Raw genomic sequence first — 23,796 nt, 5'->3', positions numbered from 1 at the left:
TAATCAAATTGAGATATTTTTTACCTTTACTTGACTTTGGTTTCTTAGTTGATGGATCATTATTTTTGTAAATTGAATCAGATTTCCATAAAATTTCAGTATACTTTTTCAAGTCTTCTTCAGAATAATAAACCGTCTTTTGGAACATCAGTGCCTGTTAATAATCTCCATAAACCCTGAGTAACCTTCATATGTTTTTTCATTAATAATGATATCATTATGTTCAAAAAATTTACGGGCAAATTTCCAATCATAAAACTTTTCTTTTTTCTGTCCCAATACAAACCAAATTTATCATCCTTTGCTCTAGGAAGAAATTTTTTACCAATTTTTCACCAATTATTATATCCGTTTGTTCCAGGACTTATTGGTTCAACTATGGGTAGAGTCTTCAATGATTCGAGGTCTAAATGGTGTTGAAGATGGTATTTTGGCAATTCAAACTCAGATTCTGGAATCGAAATATCAGCAAATTGTCGCACAACTGGAACCAAATTCATCAAATTTTGATTATCGCTTTAAAACATTTTCAATTTTGCCCTCAACATTTTTTTATTGCAGAAGTTACAGGTTGATTAATTTTTTGAATAAGTTCTTGTTCTTCTTCATCCATTCGAATCTGTTTCTTTAAATTCTTTGATTAATTTCTTTTCGATTTGATCAAGTTTTTATCGCTTCTTCAGAAGTTACGTTCGCCATTTATTTAGGAAAATTTTGAAAACGTGGAACCGTAAAAACGTGAACGTGGAAACGTAAATCGTGAACGTGGAACGTGAAACACGAACGTGAAACACGAACGTGAAACGTAAACACGAACGTAAAACATGAACGTGAAACGTAAACACGAACGTGAAACATGAACGTGAACGTGGAACGTGAACGAGGAACGTGAACGTGGAACGTAAAAACGAGAACACGAAACGTAAACGTGAACGTAAAATCATGAAAACAACTAGATTATCACACGTTTATATTGGAAAATTTATTCAAATATTTACCATTTTTAGGCTTCAAAGTTAGATTAATAGTTAAAAATCCATAGTCTTCTTTCCAAATTTTATCACACAATTCATTAAAGTGGTTTAAAACTCATATCAGATCCCACATAATTGTTGTAAATCTTTTCTCGAATAGTGATCGTCTTGCTTAAAAACACACAACATATTCAAATTAATTTCTCTAATAACTTGTTTATCAACCTTTGAAAAAGCATTGAGAAGATAGATACAAGAGATATTTTTAAGACGAGGACATTACGAAATATTCCTTGATAACGTCCTTGATTTTCCAAAATACAATCATCAAAACGATTAAAGAATTCGGTTTACATTCGCTTAACGGAACTATGTCCTCAGAAGCATTATAAAAATGTGATATTTTTTTGTTTAAGTTTTTTCCTCAATATTTTCAAATCTTTCTTGTAAATTTTTTATAGGCGTCTTGTTCTAAAGATTTACTAAAAACATACAAATTGGAATAAGGAATCAACCTATTGTAGATAAAATTCAATAATAAAGTTGTTTTTCCACATCCACTTGAACCAACAATTAACAATCTGATTGGTTGATCTTTCTTATTTTCTTCAAACGTTTGAAGTTTTATCTGATCTTTTTGCTTTAAAAATTTCTCCATTTAAATAGAAGATTTTCATCTTGAAGCAACGCTTGCGAAAATGAAGCTGTTCAAGTTGACTTCAGAAAAAGCTCTAAATTAGTTTTAAACTTGGAACATCCTATACACTTAGAGGAAGAATCAAATTAATTTTATCGGTTTAAGCGGTTTTTATTCTGACAATTTTGTAATAAATATTAGTGAAAGTTCTCCTTATTGTATAGGATTTAGTGAGAAGAACATAACAAAATATTATGGTTTAAACAAAGGATATTATACTTTCGATCAAATAAAAAAATTCCCTTAAAAATTATCTGAAAACTTTCAAACAATCAGATAAATCTTTAAACTTTGACGAAAAACAAGTTTTGAAATGCAAAAAAATTATCTCTCTATAAAATTCAAATAAAATCACCAGTAAGAATAATGTTTTCAGCAATTATTGTAGATTTATTAGGGTTTGTTCAAGAAACTATTGAGCCAAATCAGGTATTTTAGGAAATAAAACGCCAAAATTTAGACCGTTCGATGTAATTTGAAGTGCACTGCAATCTCGTTGAACTAGTTTTGAAAATCATACCGAAACATTTACACAAAGAATCTGAAAATTTTTGTACACATTTTTCCCAAATGTTGCTTATGGATCAAAAATCAGTGAAAAACACCGAATGAAATCGATTATATTCCAAATTAGAAAAAATATTAAAAGAATTCAAAAAATCGTTCTGACCTATTCAAGACTCTGAGGGAAATTTATTAAATAATGAGAGTAAAACAACAATATATTTAAGATTGAAAAGGATTAAAATGGACCCCCATAAATATAAATAAAAAAGGAGCTTCGAAAAACATACATTCTGAAGGTAGGGGTGATTCGCCCCGGCCTTGAAACTTTCAAAAAAAACACTGTTTTCATTAATGAATCTGGGCTTTTATTCTCAAAAATAAAAATTACTAGTTTAAATGGAGTCAGTTGTAGACCTACATTCAATAACAAAGAATATTGTAACGATTGTAGACTAAAACAATGTATCTGGTTTAAGCTAAAGATGTTGCAGAAGTATTAGAATATGAAAATACTAGACAAGCTATCATAAATAAATATTGATAATGACGAGAAAAATAGCCTTTAAATATATTAAATTACAAGAGTCTATGCCAATAGACCCTTTCAAAATCTTCATCCTGACACTATTTTCATTTATGAATCTGGATTTTTATTCTCGAAATAAAAAAATGTTAAATTTCTTTTCTATCTAAATGGAGTCAGTTGTAGACCTACTCAATAATCAACTTATATTCAATAATAAAGACATTGTAAACGATTGATGGTTGAGACGAAAACAATGTAAATTGGTTTAAGGCTAAAGATATGTTGTGAAATATTAGGTTATGAAAAAACAAAAAAAACGCAATTAAATTAAATGTTGAAGATGATGACAAAATTCAATATTTTTACTTAAAAAACAAGGGGCTATTCGAATGGCCCCTTAACAATCTTCATCCTGACACTGTTTTTATCAATGAATCTGGACTTTATTCTTTAATTTTGAGATTCACATAAAAAAGAGGTAAAAATCTTCAAAAATTGGGTTACAAAAGAAGTTTTACCGAGTATTAGAAATATGGCGAGTACAAACTTGAAAACGAAAATAAGCAGTTAAAAGATGAAATAATAAACAGTTACAAATTAAAGATGAAATGAAATCATTGAAAATAGAGAATCAAGAATTGCGAATGGAATTAATGAAGAGAGATATGGTATGTAAAGATTTTGATAAGAAAAAACACCATGTTTTTGTGTTTAATTAAGAAGAATCACATGTTGGGAATGGCCTTATTACGTTATCAGAGCTCAGAAACGAGAAATACCAAACCGATTAAAACATCTAAAAATAAATTATCCTGAATTAGAGGATTTTGTTCATTGATGACGAACCAAATTCTATCAATCTGTATAACCAAATGAAAGAATCTTTGAATATTTTATACAACGGAAATCATTTTACTACAAAATATGGCAGAATCTCGACTGATTTATAGAATATCTAAAATTACACGATGAAAATGTTTCTAAATTTTACTAAAAACTCTCGATTTATTATATTTTGTTTGTAAAATGTTTAGCATAACTAGGTAACCATCGTAGAATTTTTTTTTCATATTCACAAGGCATTTCGTTTTTATAACTTTCGCTGAAAATTTTTTTAGCACAATCTTTGCAAAAAGCATCTTTTCTATCTTTACTATACTGCCAGTTATTAAATTTCAGAAATATTTTTAATTTCTTTACAAAAGTAACAATTTTTTTTCTTCTAAAGTTAATTTGTCCATTTTAACGTATAATTCCTTACAATAACAGTCTTTTCTATTCTCTTCTTGACAACTTTGTACATTTCTTTTGAGACTCCATTTATATAGAAAAAAATTATTACACGATGAAAAATTTTTAAACTCTTGAATTTATGATATTTTGTTTGTAAATGTTTTTGATAATTATTTAACATTTTATAGTTCTTCCACATTCACATTGAGTATCTTCATAATATAATCTATGGTGATTCTTCTTTACACAATCTTTACAATATGAGTCTTTTCTTATCTCTACTATAGTGATCACTATTAAACTCTGAAAATTTTTTTAGTTTTCCTTTACATTTAAGACATTCTTTATCTTCCAAAGTTAATTTTTCTATTTTATCATATAATTCTTTATGATATTCCCTTTCACAATCTTTGCAATTATAATGCATTTCCATCTTTCCTATTTTTATCTTTATAAAATTCATTTAAATCTTTAAATTCTTTGCACTTTGTACATTTCTTTTGATGCGCCATTTATATATAGAAAATTTATATTACAGTTTTGACTTCTTCAATTCATATTCATAAAACTTTCCGGTTATTTCTTCATTATTTAAATCTTTTATACTATAAGTTACAGGATCTGTGTTATTAATTTGATAAATCACAAAGATTTCTCTTGAACCAATTGTTCTTATATTTGTTCGAAAATGTTTGTTTTTTACTAACAATTCTTACATGATCATTGACTTTAAATTTAGTTTTCGTGTGAATTTCTGGTGGAACATACTTAAAAACCGACTCTAATAACTCTTTTTCTGCATCTTTATCTACGTCTTTAGGCTTCATTTTGAGTTGTGCTATGAACAGTATCGTTATATTTCTTTACGATTTCTTGAAGAATATCGATCCATTTAAAGTTTTTATTAATCTCAAAAAGAACCTTCATTATTCTTTCATTTTGAGTTCTGTTATATCTCTCTAAATACTTGATTTCTCTTCGTTTTCAGTATGATAAATCTTAATGTTGTATTTCCTCAAAACATCGTTAAATTCTTTATTTTTTAAACTCTAAACCCTTATCTGTATGAAGTAGGTTAGGAGGTTTGTGATTGATCCTTATGGCATTCTTTTACTATATCTTCGAAGCTTTTGAAATATCCTTGCCGTTTTTTTCTTTTGATAGCTCTTGACCAAGCATATTTTGAGAAAGTATCAATAACATTTAACATATACTTAAATTCCATCATTTTGATCTGAATAGTTAGACATTATAACTAAATCTGCTGCCATAAATTGTCAATTCCTAATGTTATAATTTTTCTCTTTTTAAACTTTTTTCGTACTGGTGCATGAATTTCTCGAGCTTCAATCTCTATCTCATCTTTAGTCTTCAATTCTTGCTTAACAGGTTTGGATTTGGATTCTTTATAAACTTACTCTTGTTTTGTCTTACATTTTGAACATTTTGCAGCAATTCTATACAATCCATTTTGAGTTTGAACGATTTTTGAATCTATATTTTTCGTTTTCTTTTTACACTTGTGACAGTGAATTAAATCATCTTCCATTTACATATCAAAAGTTTCCAAGTTTATTTAATTCGTTCTAATATATCTGTTTTATAGCCATACGGTACCTGTATCGATCTTATTTTCTAGGACAATTCTCTTATCATCTTTAGCGTTCAGTGCCAGCTTGTTTATGGTACACAGTGTACAACTCATGTTTATAACTTTTGATGACTGTCATCTCCCTTAAATTCTTCTTTATATTTCGAACAAACATCTCTTCAAGTTTTCGATATTTATTGTTTTATTTACAACGCTTATCTTTAATTCCTTTACACCTAACTGGGTTTTTATCTAGATATTTGTACGAGTACATCTTAGACCTTAAACCACAAAATTCTTCTAAAACTTCGCTATTTAACTCATCTTTGAAATTTCCCTATTACTTCTTAATTTTTAGTAGTGAAACATTCATGATCTTTTGGATAATCACTTGTATCAAAGTCCATCTATATTTTCTTTAATAATTTTAAAAGGATCTCGTTTCAATTCTAGAAAATAACTGTCTGTATCCATGTAAACACAGATTCAAATCTGGATCAAACTTCTTTAATTTGTTGTAATAAAAACTCGTACATTAGCAATTTTGAGAGGTCGACAACTGAAAATCCTTTGTAAATCGGTTTGTTAAATTTAACCTTTTGTTTGTACATGTGACTCGCTATACAGTTGTCGTCAAAGATGTTAAAGCATTTGAAATTTGTTTTCTTAGCTTGTTTCATTGAAAATTCTTCATTTCCAAGCTTAATAATCACATCTGTTTCTCACATTTTCCCATAGATTTTCCAAACACTGAGTTGTTCATCAGCTTATAAAAGTCCTTTTCAAAGTCGCTTGTAGCTTTGGTTCTCATGTTTGTGTTAAAATCAATGTATTCTTTCATAAAAGGCTTCTGATCGAATGCAATAACTCTATTCACATGTTTCAAAATCATACCTTGTTCCAAATAGAACTTCAAATTTCTCGAATGAACAACGTATTTCAGTTTTATCCAGTAGAGTTGTGCAAAGTTTGTTTTTAAAATGTTCTGGAGCAAGAGGTAAATCCTTGTGATGTTCGTGTAAATTTGTTGGATATCCAAGATCGACTTCGAGAATATAGCCATAATCTTCGTCGCCAGTGAGTTCTAAAATTGTTTCTTGCCACTCTTCTTTTGTATACGTTTTAGGATCCATCCACTTGATATCGCCGTATGGTAAACTTTGCATAAGACCATACCCATAAAGGTTGTTTGCATCGAGATAGAGTAAATAGTTTTCGGGCTTTGTCTTATCAAAAATCTTTTTTAAATATTTGTTATTTGCTTTCACATATCGTTTAATACACTGAGAAATGCCTCCGCAATACCTTTTTCGATCATCAAATACATATCGTAATCGTGTATCAGTTGAAGCTTCAATTTTCGTTAATTTTAACATAGCATCCCATGCGAGACTTGGAGCTGTTAGATAATGTGCTGGATCAAGCTTATAGCAATTCAAACAAATATTCCTAAAATTTTCAAAGATATCAGCGAGCAATAGAACATCTTGAATGTTATAGAGATCAGAGTAATTTCCTAGATTTTTCTCTTTTAATTTGTTCCAAACGCTCAAGTAGTGTTGATAATCTTTCTCAGATATGCTCTCGTCTGTCAAAAAGTGAATAGAAATCTTGAATTCTCAATTCTTCTGTGTAATCAAGTTTTTCAATACTGTCGATAAATTCATAAGGAAATATGCCTTTTCCAGATAGAATTTTTAAAGATTTCTTCTTCGTCATTTGGCTGTCTTTCTATAATTTCATTCAGTCCATCCTGTATAAAATGATTTGTATGTTTGAAGTCTTCTTTCTTTAAATTTTTTCGCTAATTTTTCAATAGACGAGGCCATGAATCTGAACGTGTCTACAAACGAAAACTTGATGAATTTTCTTGGCTTATCACCTTCGAATTCATAGCCATATCCAGAATTTACAGAATAATTTATATATTTTTCATCGGTGTTTGCAATCAAATCAACATTTCCATATTGTTTAGCCAATTCTTTTATGTACAAATGAGTATCGTAATTTGACATATTGTGGCAGAAAACGGGAATATTCTGAGGAAAATTTCAAATTTAGATTGCAACATGCATGAGCTGCGCCTCGAAACTTGCCGGTTAAATGACAATGATCTCTCACTTTATTATAACTCTTATCTTTCCAACTATCAGGAGTAAAACCATACTGAATTGACCCAACATCATAAGCAGACCCATTCACAGATATGACAAACGTTTGAATTTTGATACGAAATTTCTTCTTCTTCTGTCAATTTCATAGGTTTCATGTTCTTAGAATTATATTTTTTTCGCTATGTATTTCGATAATTTATTGAGTTCTTCAAACAATTTTGTCGGGACGTTTTTCAAATCTTCTTCATTTTTGGCACGATAACATATCGGTTTGTACATGCGATTGGTCACATTCGACACTAAATATAGAGTAAAACCATAAGGAATGTGCCTCTGAATCTTGGTTGTAGTCGATCTTTGTGGATTGTTCTTGCATGTCGGAAATTTTTTCTAATATGCTCTCAAAAGTCCATATAAAATTTACGTACGGATGGTTAAATTTCTTTTGATAAATTAGTAAATTTAGTTGTTTGACCTGGAAATGGCATAATTGGCTTACAAACTTCATGATTTTTACAAATTTCTAAATGATCTGTTAAAATCTCCAGATTTGAAAAAATGGCTTAAACATCTTCTACACAAAAATTTTCTTTCTTTATGTTTAGACAACTGCGAAGAAACAAGCTTATTTAAATCGGTTATCAAAACATAATGAGATTTATCATCTTGTTTAACATACAATAAATCAATGTTTGTTTCATCAGCGTCATATTTTTCAGAAATTTGTAACGGAACAATGTTAATATTTTCATCAAAACTGTAGACATTGATAGACATTGTTGGATACTTATACTTGGAATTGTAGCTTCGTTTTTCAAATATTTGTATATCTTTCAGAGACATTGGATACTCAAAACCTGAAAATATTTCGTCATTCACAAATTTTTTCGTATTGCTTTACACGTTCACAGTCTCTTTCTGGTTTTTCAATAGCACATCTTATTGAGTAAATAAAGCAAAAATTCATCTCTATTTTTATATTTATACAAGCTTTTTTTTATCTTTGATATTCCTTTGGTAAATCGATGTATGATCCTGCATTCATCATTTCGTGTTTGTTAAGGCTCAAAACTAGTTGTTTACAACTTTTAAATGTCCATCCGGAACCCTTTATTTGGATTATTCGTTTGTTCTCGATGTGTTAATTTATTAAATTGCTTAGTAATAAAGTCGTTTACGTCAAAGATTTCGTCTGCTTTGATAGTAAAATACATTAGACATGTTTGCGGTTCACCATTCACTAAAGTTCGTTCGTATTCACATTCCAAAGAGAGATAGCCCTTCATATTTTTAACATTTTTCTTGAAATTTCTCGATTAAACTTTTAATTTCTGACCGCATAATTGAAAGATATTTGTAAATTGACATGGAATTGTCGTTCAAGTTTGTTAAAATGTATTGCTTGAAAAGACCGTGTATTGAGGATAAAAACTTCTACATCAATGATATTTTCGGATTTTACTTTAAGAGTTTTATCAATTTCTTCGATCATTTCAGACTTGGTTTTATCATTAGTACCGATAGCCAACTTTTCAGCTATTGAATGAAGTTTTTCATCATTAAATAGGTCGAGATTTTTCTTTTCAACTTTGAAATTTTCTCTTAATTCACGTAATTTCTCAATATTAAACATGTTTTCGTGATCGGCAATTTTATTTTCTCTAGCCCATTGTCTTAAATAATTTAGTTCATTATCGTAAAATTTGCTTGTTTTTTCAGTGACTTTTAGAATTATAATGGCGATCATAGTTTTTTCTTAAAATTTCTTTTTTGCAGAACGGACATGATATTTTTTCGCGCTCCATCATTTAGATAGAAAAATTTATTTAACTAAATGGTGCTTGTAAACCAACGATTGCGCCTCTCACGGCGTGATATCACTACGGATAAGACGCAGGCGAAGCGATTATCGTGATGGTCGGTCTGTAGTAGCACACCTCGACTGTCATTTGAAGATTTTTCCTTTATTTCGTAGCAGATTTGACAAACATTTTACAAAGCACAGCTTAAGAAAAGTAGAAGCAAAAACAGCTGTAGATTTGGTTAATTTTTCATTCCACAGAGTAGATAGTAATGTACCGATCGCTTTTGGAGACGAACGACTGTAGATTCGGTTAATTTTTCATTGAGATTTGCTGTGTTATTTCTCAGCTTCCTTTATGGTACATTGAACAGTATTTTACATTGCTTTTCGGTCGGCTCCGAAAGTGCGCCAGGAACCCCCATATTATTATCTACTGCCATTGCTATATACATATAGCAATTTAGCAACTGAAAATATGAATAAACAATTTAAAATTTCAGTTCAATTTGTCAGAAATCTCTAGTACAGTGTAAGGGCAAAATAAAATGACTGATATAAAAGGGAGACAGTTTATGCTATACTTCAGTACTATTTAATTATTACATTTCAGTTTCAAAAATACATTAGATTAAATTATTTAAATAAACTTCAATTTTAAGCTATTCAAATTGTGGAAAAAATTGTTTTTTATTTTGCTTATTGAAGATTAAGTAATTTGTCACTAGTATTATATGTAAAAAGTAAACATTTTCATCATCAAATTGTGTTATTGTCCAGTCTGAACCCATGAAAGAAAGGTCCTAGAGACTTGAAATTTGCTACATAGGATCGAAGTTACAAAGGGAAGTCACGAATTATTAACAAGGTTACAGTCCGTGAAAAAAGTTACAGTCACTTTGGTAAAGACTTTCATTATGTTCTGTCAGGTCCTTTGATACTTTGTTTATCATTTTATTGCACATAGATTTTGTACAGCATTTTACAAATTTCAACAATATGTGTATCATCAAGTAATAAGATAATATAAGATAGACTTCTGGATAAAGGTATCTTATACCCAGAGAATACCATACATAGAATACATTATTTGTGAATATCCTATTCTATTTGTATTCTGTTCTGTTTGAAGATAAAGGTCTGTTCATTGAATGGTATTAATAGTAAAGTATAGATCTAGAAGGATAAATCAGTGAGTAACTTGTGTTTGATAATACTTTTACATGTTTAAGCTTTGTTTCTCTTAATAAAAAGATGTATTGATATAAAAAAAATGATAAAACAACATTCTGTTTAGATTATATTCCGCCAGTGTACTCAGAAAGAACGGTGATAACCGTACAACCCCACAGTTTCCTAGGTGAGTGTATCTATAGGTCAACACACACATCTATTATGTATGTCATAGGACAGATATATAATATTAAATAACATATTACTCAGTCTTATTTAAATATCTGAAGTTTTTATTTTAATTTATCAAGATTAAATAAAGATTGATTTAGGTTGATTTTCAAAGCAAACATGAATGTTTTCACATAGTGATTCATGACTTAAAAACTAAGAAATCTTCATTGGAAATGACGTGAATTGTCTACTTTATTTTGTTTTTATTTTTCAGGATCAAGTGGAATACGAAACCCAATGCCTGTAGCTACAGGTACGTGATAGTGAAGTTTGGGTTTGAAGGGTTTCAACAGTTAAAGGAAGTCTGAATAATAATATGATGATTATCAATTAATTGATGACACAATGCACAATAAGTTGAAATCCATTAGGTTCTGATTCTACTTCAGCTTCTCTAAAAAGCATTTGTAACAAACAAAATAGATTAAAATATTATTTCATTACAAATATTGATTATAAGTTAATACTCACGTCAAAAAAGTACTAGAAACAAAATAATGATAGTATCATGATCTGCGTATGAAATTCACAACACAAATAAAATATAGTTTCTAATAAATTTATCTTTACATTTGTAAACTTCAGAAGTGGTAATCAGCTAACTACCCAATGCACAACTATTTTTTGGGCCTGGAATATAATAATGGTTGTGTAATTTCCAGATTAATTGTCCATTAACGTGTCAAGTGCTGAATCATATCAATATGTGTGAAAATTACTTTATTTGAAGTATCATGTGTCGGTTGATGAGAGCGTCTACTAGTAGATAACAGAATATAGATATCATTGTTGTCATCACCAATCAGAAATCAATCCAAAAAAACTCTTAATAGTTTTGGATAAAACAAGAGGTAACCTAAAAAAAAAAAAAAAAAAAATTCACCTAATACAGTGAAATCCCCAAATAATGCACTCCAATCACACAAACTTCTCGATTTAACATTTTTTTTTTCAAACCCTCTTTAATATATGCAACACTACATGTTGACAATACTCTTGTATTACAAATAATTTTGATTTGTAGCTTTGATATAATGAACTTTTGATGATTTTTGGACCAAAAACATGTCTATATCATAAATACCCAAAAACTGAAATCCCTACATAATTTTTTTTTTTTTTTTTTTTTTTTAAAGGAGAGGCCGATTTCCTTTTAAGCCTTATTCTGTCCGCCCTCATGGGCCACTGGCCTGTGCGAGGATCTTATCAAACAGAAGAAGGGGGAGAGTCGATACAGTACAAGGCCAATGGTACTGATAAAAAGTGCAATGGTCACAGACAGGATTTGAACCTGCGTTATCTCTAACTCAGACCCAAAGTCCAACGACTTAGACCGCTCGGTCATCGGCACTCCCGACACATAACCTCTAATAAATGAATTTTCAATGCTTTTAACCCCATTATTATACAGTTGATCAAAGACTGTATGGATTGTACAATCAGAAGTATATCTAAACATGAAAACAACACCTGATCTCTTCATCCTCCAACCATCAGTCATAGTTGTCTCTAACATGGTGTTGACAATTTGTATTGTTCGAATCAACATGAGTGTTTTAATAACTGTATTAACTGTCTGGAGCCTTAAGACAAAATGGGTTATAGGGATAATTATTGCTCCTCTGAGATTGTTCCTGATAAATTTGAAAGTGGGTTGTCATCAGGGGCATACACAGCTTTGGCGGGCCCCGAAATAGATATTCGGTTGTGCCCCGCCATGCCTTCACCCCCCCTCCCGTCTATTACTGACAACATCTTATTATTTTGTTAAAAGCAAGATTCAATAAATTTTGCTAAAAAAAGTATGGAAAAATATTTACTCATCGGACCATTTTAAGCATTGTTTTCAATTAATTTAGTAAACTTTAAATATGTTTATTATTTAGTTTATTAGTTGTCTGATTTAAATCATTTTTATATTTTAATGATGTGCTTTTTATAATCTAATTTAATTCTCAATTCAAGTTAATTTATCTTTTATATTGACATTTCAGTTACGATTCATCGGGTCAGACGAGACGAAAGTGTTGAGGTATTTGTTGTTTGATCGCAGGAACTATTATTGACTTTTCCGCTTGAATCCATGATATAAGTAAACACAATCGAGAATGTTAAATCTAAAGTAAGATTATTATTTTTAAATTAATAGTTTCTTTGACATTGTAATGAACAGTATTACAAATTTAGCTTATAATAGCTATAGCTTATAGTAATTAGATTGAGCTATCTCGTCTGTCGACACTGTCCCTTCGAATAGACATGTTGCAAGGTCCGGTCCGGGCTCCGGTAAAATTGCTCGAAAATACCGGACTGATTACGGGCCTGGTTTTTTATGAAGAATCTGCAAAGAGCATAAGAATTTCTGATTATAGTTCTTTTGGAGTGTATATGATGAATGCATTTTGGAACAAGAGAAGAATTTGCAATAAAATTACTTTTTTCCATTCATCTCAGGAATTCCTTATGACATCTCAGTGAATATATGCCTTTTGCAACAAAGAGAAAGTTTTCAATTTTATCCTTTTTACAAAAAATGACGTCTAATCAATAAAATTAACTGTGATAACTAATCCCATAACTACACAATGCATGTGAAGTTCTTGTTAACAGCTACCCCCACAGTAGCAGCAGTAGGTAGTTGTGCTTATTATACCTGTATGAATGACTAGAATTATACCAATATAATTGCCACCACAGGGTGAAAGATACCACAATTTTTTTGCATCTATCATGTAAATATTTTGTCACATTTAATTTTTATAATAAAATAATATAACAGACATCATTGTGTAAAAACCCTTTTTGCAACAAACAATATACTGTGTCAAAACACCAATGGTATTATTTTATTTAGTATTGATTCACTTTCACGACTTGTAGTAACTGGATGGGACAGCGGAAACATCGGCAGCTACATTCCTCTCACGGGTTTACAGTTTCTGGCCGGTATAGACCAAGTAGACATCCAGCAGACTGTGGAACTTCACGACTGTAAGTACATACTTTACAGAACGTACAATATTAAAGGTACATATTCAGTGCTTTAACATAAACTGAACATAATAGATACATGTTATATTTACAATTATATAATTTTATTTACTTATATTAGATCATTAATTTTTAAATATTTGTTGTAAAACATTACTTTTACAACTTAATGTTATACATATCAATAGACAGGTTAAAAATAACAAAAACTTATTAGAACCAAATATCAATGGATACTAATTAATTATATACACTAAGAGTTTGAAAGCAACTTTCTAAATCTTTTAATGAACTAATTCACTGAATAAGTATAGATTTTATCCTTGATTACATTAAGTAACAGCACAAAATTCATTATATTGACAATGATGTTATATTTATTAATTAAAATTTACTAGCCATAACAAATTCTTCATGTAACATTAATTTTTAGATATTTGTTGTATAACATTACTTATACAACTTATGTTATAGATAGAAATAGATATGATATTAATAAGAACTTATTGTGGTCCAAATATCAATGGATACTAATTATACACACTAAGTTTGAACTCAACTATGGTCTAAATCATTTTAATGGTCGAATTTACTAAACAAGTATAGATTTTATCTTGATTACATTACATAACTCAACACAAAATTCATTATATTTACAATATTATTACTATTCGAATTTATAGTCATAATAAATCCATGTAACATTGATTCAAAACTTTTTGTTGAAAACATTGGTTTATGACTTAATATTGTATGTACTAATAAAATTTTGTTATTAATAAAAACAATCTACTAATCCAAGTATCAATGGATGTTGATTATACAGGGTGTAAAAAGAGTCCCGCACGGCCTTGACAATTCCCCAACGATTACAGGTAAAGCAATAAAATTTGGTATATCATTATTGCACCTATAAATCTACTTTTTGAAGTAACTATTATTTTTTGTCATGTCAGGCGGATGGCCCATAAGGACATCCAATGGAGGATGGATGGTCTAGAAGGAGTTTAGCAAAAGATTTTAACATAAGCATACCCCCAAGATGTACATTATTTAAACAAACAATATTTGATGTGAAGAGTCAATAACTACCTTAAAAACTATTTCTTAAGGCCAGTATTCATTTGTTAAGTTTAAATTTCACAACTTGAGCCAAGACAAGAATATTAAACCACCTAGAACAGGACCTACATTGTAAATATTTCAAACTTTAAACCAGCATAATTTTCAAAGAGTGAACCTTTTCAGGTCGGATTTGTGGCATTGTACTTTACTGATAAAGATCTTTAATATGATGTACTACACGACCTATGCTCTAATTTAAGATTTCCTTCTGACTCCTTGCAGGCCATTCCCTTACATGACAAAAAAAATTGTAGTTACATTAAAATATAAATTTATAAATGCAGTAATGATGTACCAAGTTTTATTGCCTTACTTGTAATTGTTCGGAAATTATCAAGCCTGTTTGGGACTTTTTTTACACCCTGTATAAACTTACAGTTTGTACACGACTATTTAAATTTTGTAATTAGCTAATTTCCTAAACCATTATAAATTTTAATCTTGATCAAATGACTCAATTAACAAAAAGCACTTCTCACTTTAGTGCTGGCCAAGATAGAGTCAGAGAACCGTTATATTGTGAAGGCTGTGGGGGGAGAGACCGTGTTTGTTGGAGCCGAGACATCAACGGACTGCCAGCGTCTTTGCTGTGGTTCATCCCGAGCGTTTCAGCTAACCCTTATTGACCCCACACAACAGCAGGCTGTGACATACGTGCGCAGACTTGCTTGCTCTTCTGGCATACTTGGCTGTTTCCTCCAAGTAGGTAAATACATTCATTGCTCATTACTATAGAAATAAAATGGTCATTCTTTGTGCTGCACTAATGGTGTGTGTTCTTGTTTTAAGTATCATTAAGATCTTAGGTGCAATTTTCAAGTAGGGTAAACAAAATTCAGAGGCTGACTATAGTAGAGTTACAGACCTGTATATATGTGGTTCAAATTCCAAATTAAATTGTTTTTAACCACAACCAGTGTGCTTGTAACATACAATTGCTGAAGAAAAGTTGCCTTTAACGCAGTACAGTGTTGTTCCCTTGGTATTTTTTTCTGAACTTTGAAGAACTATAAAGTGTTTAAATACAAGTGAATTACGTTTTTACACATTCACAACCCCAAAGTAAAGTAATACTTGTATACAGGAGTCCTAACATTAGGAACTCCACTACTTGATATCCAGTGGCAAAATTTGTTATAATATTTAATATCAAATTCTCTATGTATTATTAATAACAAGTTATGTTTATTCCAAAATCTCAGATGTCTCAGTGAACTTCCAGTTTGTGAAATTGAATTTATACTGTCATTGCTACATTAGTAAACTACAGAAAACTTTAAGTAACAGCTAGCTTATTAGAATATGTTGGGGGTTTTATTAAAATATTATTCATTCTGTTTCAAACATTACCAAAGGGATAACATTTTCTAATAAAAGCACTTTAGGTAACCTGTTGCTTTTAAGAATTTTGAGATTGTGTATACGTTTTTAGGAATAATACACCTGAGGAAAAACTTCCTAGACCTTTAGTCAAATATTAAGCCACAGACAAGGAATTAAAAATATTCAGTTTTGAACTTTAGAAATTATCTATGTTCTTTGGATAACTGACACCAACACATTAATTATTCATGCCTATCTGCAATTCTACTTTTTCTTACCATACCTCTGACATTACACAACTTTCAGTAGTTTAATAACATTACTTAACATTTTTAAGAACATTTGTAGTTATATGATATTTGTTTCGCCCTCTTGCTTTTAGAGATTGGATGTCTACGTTCCACCTGGAGACTATCTTGGCTGCGTAGAGCAACAATGGACTCTGCTCATCCCTCGGTTTATTGTGCGCAATGAGTGTAACAAGGAATTGTACTACATAGAAGGGCCACGGGTCTGTACATGTGCTATGTACACAGACGCTACATTCCAGGTAACTGCAAGGTAACAGGGAATCATACTATACAGATCCTTATTGTGCGCAATGAGTGTAACAAGGAATTGTACTACATAGAAGGGCCTCGGGTCTGTACATGTGCAATGTACACAGACGCTACATTCCAGGTAACTGCAAGGTAACAGGGAATCATACTATACAGATCCATATTGTGCGCAATGAGTGTAACAAGGAATTTTACTCCATACTCGGGTCTGTACATGTGCAATGTACACAGACGCTACATTCCAGGTAACTGCAAGTTATCAGAGAATCATGCTATACAGATCCATATTGTGATGAATTGTACTACATAGAAGGGCCTGGGTCTATACATGTGCTATGTACACAGACGCTACATTCCAGGTAACTGCAAGGTAACAGGGAATCATACTACACAGATCCTTATTGTGCGCAATGAGTGTAACAAGGAATTATACTACATAGAAGGGCCTCGGGTCTGTACATGTGCAATGTACACAGACGCTACATTCCAGGTAACTGCAAGTTATCAGGGAATCATACTATACAGATCCATATTGCGATGAATTATACTACATAGAAGGGCCTCGGGTCTGTACATGTGCTATGTACACAGACGCTACATTCCAGGTAACTGCAAGGTAACAGGGAATCATACTATACAGATCCATATTGCGATGAATTATACTACAAAGAAGGGCCTGGGGTCTGAACATGTGCTATGTACACAGACGCTATATTCCAGGTAACTGCAAGGTAACAGGGAATCATACTATACAGATCCAATAAAACAAAACAAAAATAAAAAAAAGACACTTGAAACCACAATCCATATTTCTCAGTGACATCATTGTAATCTGCAATATATTCAGGGTGCCAAGGGCTCCTCAAAACCATATAAAAATGAAAAAATTCTCAGAAAATGGTATACTTTTGTAAAAAACGTTAATATTAATTAAAATTGTACAATACATGAATTTGTAGTTTTCAAAATTGATATAACAGTGTAAATATTTACTAAGGAGTGATACTTTTGCACAACCAAGTTACCAAGCTTCCAAGTACATCTTCCAGTACAATTAAGACATAAAACCTACTATGCTGCTCCATTGAACCATTCAAAACAATTTCAAAGATTTTTGGTCTGTTCATACGAGTTGAGTGGATGTGATGTGCAAAATTATCACTCCTATTGACTTAGGAGTGTGTGATATAGTGGCCTGGCAAGCTTAACTGCAAAACAGCGAGGGCTAATAGGCATGGCCCAACGAGCTGAGGGACACGAAGTAGTCATAAATCTCTGACCTGACACAGAGAACATCCCATGGCCACCATTGAGACCAAACAATATAAGAGGCCATTCATATGAATTTGATACTGATCCAACAGACAGAATTATATGAAACCAGTAAGATGTTAAGATAGAAAGCTATTAATTAAAAAATTACCAGTTTGAAATTCCAACATTCTGAACAGCACGTGTCTTAGGCATGATCTGTAACTAATATGTTTAAAGGGTGATTAAGAAGTGCCTTGTTACTAGCTAAAATCTACTGTTGTAGTGTCATTAATTTGCATTCATCAGCGTCATTAATGGGTGTAATATGATGCTAATGGGACGCCTTGATACAAGGTGATTCCCTAGAGTTTTAAGTTATGTAGAATACAAAACAGAGATATTTTGGTCTTTGATACGCAGCAAAACCTGTCATATCTGACCTAATGCAGCGCTGGGATAGGCCAGATCATTATCTTTGACATTTCAAAGCTGGATATGGAATTGTAATATCAAGGATCTAAGCCATTTTAAACAATATTTTGAAGGCACTACGTAACAATAAAAACTTTCGACAATTATGCTGGAACTATTTATTATGAAGTTTTGTAAAGTTATGGAACAGCAAACGTCTATCATATTTGAAAGTTTAAAACTAAACGGATAGTATTTTTGTGGTCGTGCATATGCAATAAAACACAATGCAAAAGGCTATAGATACAATTTTATCCTAGAACAAAAAGTGAAACATTCTGTAATGTACGATTTAGATCTTGAATTATTGAGAAAGAATACAGAACATAACAGTTCTGTTGTAACAGTTTCAAAAAGGTCATTGTTTCTAAACATAGAGCAGGCAAGGTTGTTGGAAGGAGAAAGAAAGTCCCATTTCTCTCTCATTCCCCTCTGGCCCCCACCTCTTCGGTGAATGTACATGAGAAAGTGATCGATCTAGCTTGCAGTAACAAAACATTTTATTGTTTGTCACCAAGCTGGATATTAGAAGTTCCGGATATTGCAATCCCGGATATGTAATTTTTTATTGTACTACTAGTCTACAATGCCCACCAACCTTATTCCAACCTTGCCCTGATGAAATCTACAAATTGATCAATATTTGATTAAATACTGAAAGCTGCTGAACTTAAAAGACCTGTGCTTATGTGCTTGTGCGTAGGTGTTGAGCGCAGAGTCTGGAGTCCAAGTGGCTAGCATCGCCCACACCTGGGAACACACCCTGGTCAGCTACAACCTCAGCCTCACCTTCCCCTCACACCAGGTTGAGAACAAACAGAAGGCTCTTCTCATTGGAGCTGCGTTTTTACTGGTAAATATGATTCTTATCTACAACAGATCTGTGAACCAAACAAACCCTTGCCCTAAGTCAGAACGAAGTGACGGCATCCTTATTGTTCCCAAGTTGTACAGCACTGATTTCCACCCTTATCTATACCACTTAGTGCTATTTGAACTATTTACTTTGTGTAACTTGAATTTTAATTCTGCTTAGTAAGATCTTTGAAAAGAACCATAATGACATTATAAAAAAGATAAAACAAAGATTGGCATTTCCTTGTAAAGTTATAGTTTATTTCAACATTTTTTGTTTTATCAGTAGTTGGCTGAGCTTTAGTAAAGCCTATCACTCAGTAAGAATTGGCAAAATTCCTCTTGTGTCTGTCTGTCTGTCTGTCTACAGTCTCAAAAATAAATTGAGATAGACATTACAATTTTCATGAACCTTCATTTCCAAATACAATAATGGTGATGTTCATAAATGGTTTTTGGCTAAAAGTCAGCTAAGCCAATCACTAATGGAGATATTTTGAGAATGAATTAAGTAATAAATTTTTGCATGAAACGTAATTCCTACATAAGCAAGAGTGAGTTTAATGATGTTGCATTTCACATCATGAATGGATGTCTCTCATTTTATCCTAAGCAAACCCTGTTAAGAGAGATGTGATTTGGTGTACTCCAACCTTGTTTAATACATCATACCCGGGAGACTCCACTTTTGTTTAAGAAGAACTTTTACCTTTCCTCGAATTGTGAATAATTAGTATTGAACTCAACTGTAATGTTTGTATGAAACTCCTAAACAATAATTAGCAATAGCAAAAAATGTAATTATTTTAAATTTTATATACTAATATTATATTTATGAGTACCATGAATTTTTAATATAGCATAAAAATTGTTTCTGACCTGACCAAAAAGTCAAATCCTGAATTTTAGTGTTTCAATGTATTTAATGAAGATTAATAAGAACAATCAGTAGGAAACCAGAAACACTTGCCTAAATAGGAGGAAAGTTTATCTTTTTGTTCTTATCTTATAGTTCTTCTTTAATTTCAAAGACACATTTTGAACCAAAAGTCACTCCAAAACAACAACTCACCATACTTAAGATGCAAAATAGATATACCATGTGCGGTTTTTTTTAAAGAGAGGCAGAGAAATACTTTATACACAAAGGCGGCCTGTAGTGTGGGACTCCTCTAGGCGGCAGGATGGAACCCACGGGTTACCCACTAAAACGCCTCCTCTACTCTTTAGGAATCTAACCTGGAATTGTTTTTCAAAATACTCCAGCCTAGGCCTAAATTTGGCTTTTGCCCAATAGGGTGGGCTCTCTCCATTTCTAGTTATGTGATCATTTGGTCTAGTCCGCTTCTTGTCTAGATCCTCCTTTTCACATGAGGATGCAACACTGCTTAACAGTATTGTAATTGGAATTGGTTGATACTACCACAATTTTAATAGCAAAACAAGCAAAACTCAATTTCAAACTATTGCCAAGCACATGGTGTAAAATCTAATTGTCTCTCAGTATTTGTGTGCGATGTTCTTTTTATTTTTTTAGGTGTGAGAAACCTGAAAGCTACATGATAAATTAATAAACAAAAAAAGGCCAATCATTCTGTTAATTTACATTTAAAAATAAATATTATTATTTAGTGTTTCTATCAAGAATATAAAAAAATGTATGATATATAAAAATAAACAAATTTAGCTATTGATAAAACTTGTTTTTTGTTTCAGGAGTACATGTTTTTTGAGAGAGCAAAGAAAACAAGATGTTGCAGCTGTTGGTAGAGAATATTTGATCACATATATACAATATTAGTTAGAGACTGAATCAACAAAGATAAATAACAACGCCAAACATTGCTTACAGTATGATATGTTTTGGAATGTTATAACATTTCAATACATCAAGAAAAAAATTAATAAATTTGTGTAAGTGAAAATTCATTGCATTTATAAAATTAATACAAAAGTTGTTATAAAAATATGCTTTCAGTTACTAATTATATTTTTGGTATTTTACTTGTAGTTAGGTATTAATGACTGTTTTTAGAAATATTTTAAAATTTATACTTCACCTCAAATAAACATAAACATTTACTCTGATAAAAGTTTGTACTTCCAAAACCCTGCTGAGAAATCACTTTTAACAGTTTTCATCGATATTTGCTATACTAATTTCCCAAGCTTTCTGATATGATACACAAGAAAATACAAAACTTGGTGATTACGCACAATGTCTAATTGGGGAACATGGGAAAACAGGTATCTTTAATAAGGTTAATAAGGTCTTTAATAACAAAGGTTTGTAGCAGTGCAGAAGTGATTGAATAAAAAGAAAGATACTATTTAGTTCCATTTGAAAACATTATTATTTCATGAAAGATACAGATAATCTTAAATTATCTTTAAAGAAATTTAAGAAGTGTTTTCCTCCTGATTAGATAAGTTTTAACAATTTCTTCATAATTGTTTAGAGATCTGTGGTACAGCAAATTTTAACGTACAGTTTGGCAAGTAAACATTTTCTTAGTTCTCAATAAAAAGTTCCAGAGATAGCCTACAGATAAAGAAAAATACTGAATATAATATTGAATTCCAGTAAAACATATCGGAATCCTAATTATTGCTACAAATAAACAGAAATAAGTAATTTTGGCACATATTTTACTCTCGAACTAATTTAGTTTTAAATCAAATTAAAACAAGTTGGTTATTATACTTTTTTAATTCAAATAACATGTACAACTGATTGCATATGTTTTATAGTATTAACATTTTTAAGATATGACTTAAAAATCATGTCATATCTCAGCATTCTTACAGTAAGAGTATGCTTTACAGCATGTCATGTAACGAGCTTCACTGAAGTTCCTTGCAAAATTTCATGTCTATAGAATGTTTTTATTCTCAAGATGTCCTGTGACATAAGACAGACAGGCATCATACGTCATAGAAAAGAAATTTTTACTTCCGCCTGGCAGACAAAAGAAAAATTGTGTCAGTTTACTGACAAAGAGACTTCAATGAAGCTCAGCCAAATTCCATGGTTGGACATGCACCACCCTATGGACATCAACTTACTCCTGACTGTATAAAAGATTGAATTTTCATGCAAAATTTAAGGTTTGGAAAATAATACAAATGAAATCTTTTTCGAGATATCTGGCCACACATAACGTAGCTATGGTAGGAAGGGTTGATTCAATTTAATTTTAAGTTTAGCTCCAGTTAAATTGTGAATTGTGTACCATGTATCTGATAAGACAATGAGACTACCACTTCACCTATTTATAGGTATCTCTGATGTCAAAATGATGTAACGGTTTCATTTTGGGCTTCTTCATCGTCGACTTTCTTTTGATCTAGTCAGGCGAACATGATTCCAGATTCCAGGAGTCAAGTCTGAGACAGCATCAGATACCAGACGCTGCAATAGAAGGAAGGTGAACTGGAGCTAAACTCAAAATTCAATATCTAGCCACATGATACATTTACATTTTTGATCAGTTAGGTTTCATAGCAATGTTCAAATAATAAAAGATCCAATGAGGTAAGGAGAGTACTAAGACTCATTTTAAAAGTTCTAGCAAATATCATGTACTTTTAATAATAAGATATACTTATTTAGGATAAAGTTGTTTGCAGAACAAAATAAAGACCGTAACACTGGTTACTAGAAAACAAAAGCCTCTTGATGGGCTCTATTTAGTCAAATATCAGCCTACTTTAGCGATAAAATTGGCAATGGAATAAGCATACACATCAATTTCACCTGTCTGCATATTACAGTTACACACAGTTAATACAAAATTATAAATGAATAAAAAATTATAATTTTTCTCTCTAAATGTTCTGAATGATGTGTTGTAATCTCATTTTGTTGAATTTAAAAAATGTTACAATATGAAACCAATTAGTCAGGGAATTCAGAGTCCATGCTGAAACCAAAATTTTAAAATTTAACAAAAAATGCAGACACCAGTATATTACACACATCAGTTCCCTGAATGCAAAGCTATATAAAACAATTGAAATAACTAGTTAATTTTGTTCTCTATAGTTTCAAATTTAATTTTCTCAAATTTCAAAGGTTTTTCTAAATATGAAACCAATAAATCACAGATGTGTGAGCATCTGTACTATACATAGACTTCAGCAAATACCAACGTAGGCTACACACTGTTCAGACATTGTCCCTCAAAATGGTTAATACATAAAAAACAATAAATAAAATTACATTAAAAATCTTCTGCGTTGTATACTTGATGGCAGTCACCAGGTTTTAATATAAAAGATATTTTTATTTCTACCACCATGTAATTTATTATTAAAAGTGCTTTTGCCGGTTAAGGCATCATCAGTGTTATAGGCAACAGAAAAGC

General features: G+C 31.1%; 1 protein-coding gene across 1 annotated transcript in view; it reads left to right on the top strand.

Annotated features, from left to right (window-relative positions):
- Positions 1 to 21,413, top strand: part of LOC124363385 — a 43,660-nt gene extending 22,247 nt beyond the window's left edge. The window contains 7 exon segments of the mRNA XM_046818635.1: positions 10,741 to 10,803; positions 11,065 to 11,103; positions 13,731 to 13,841; positions 15,451 to 15,668; positions 16,672 to 16,839; positions 19,278 to 19,427; positions 21,146 to 21,413. Coding sequence (XP_046674591.1) covers positions 10,741 to 10,803; positions 11,065 to 11,103; positions 13,731 to 13,841; positions 15,451 to 15,668; positions 16,672 to 16,839; positions 19,278 to 19,427; positions 21,146 to 21,199 — 803 coding nt within the window. The 3' untranslated portion in view covers positions 21,200 to 21,413.
- Positions 21,414 to 23,796: the final 2,383 nt, after the last annotated feature.

Source organism: Homalodisca vitripennis, chromosome 5, assembly GCF_021130785.1.
Source record: "Homalodisca vitripennis isolate AUS2020 chromosome 5, UT_GWSS_2.1, whole genome shotgun sequence".
Lineage (NCBI taxonomy): Eukaryota > Metazoa > Arthropoda > Insecta > Hemiptera > Cicadellidae > Homalodisca > Homalodisca vitripennis.
Note: the sequence above shows the minus strand (reverse complement) of the source record. Positions and strands in the feature narration are given on the sequence as shown.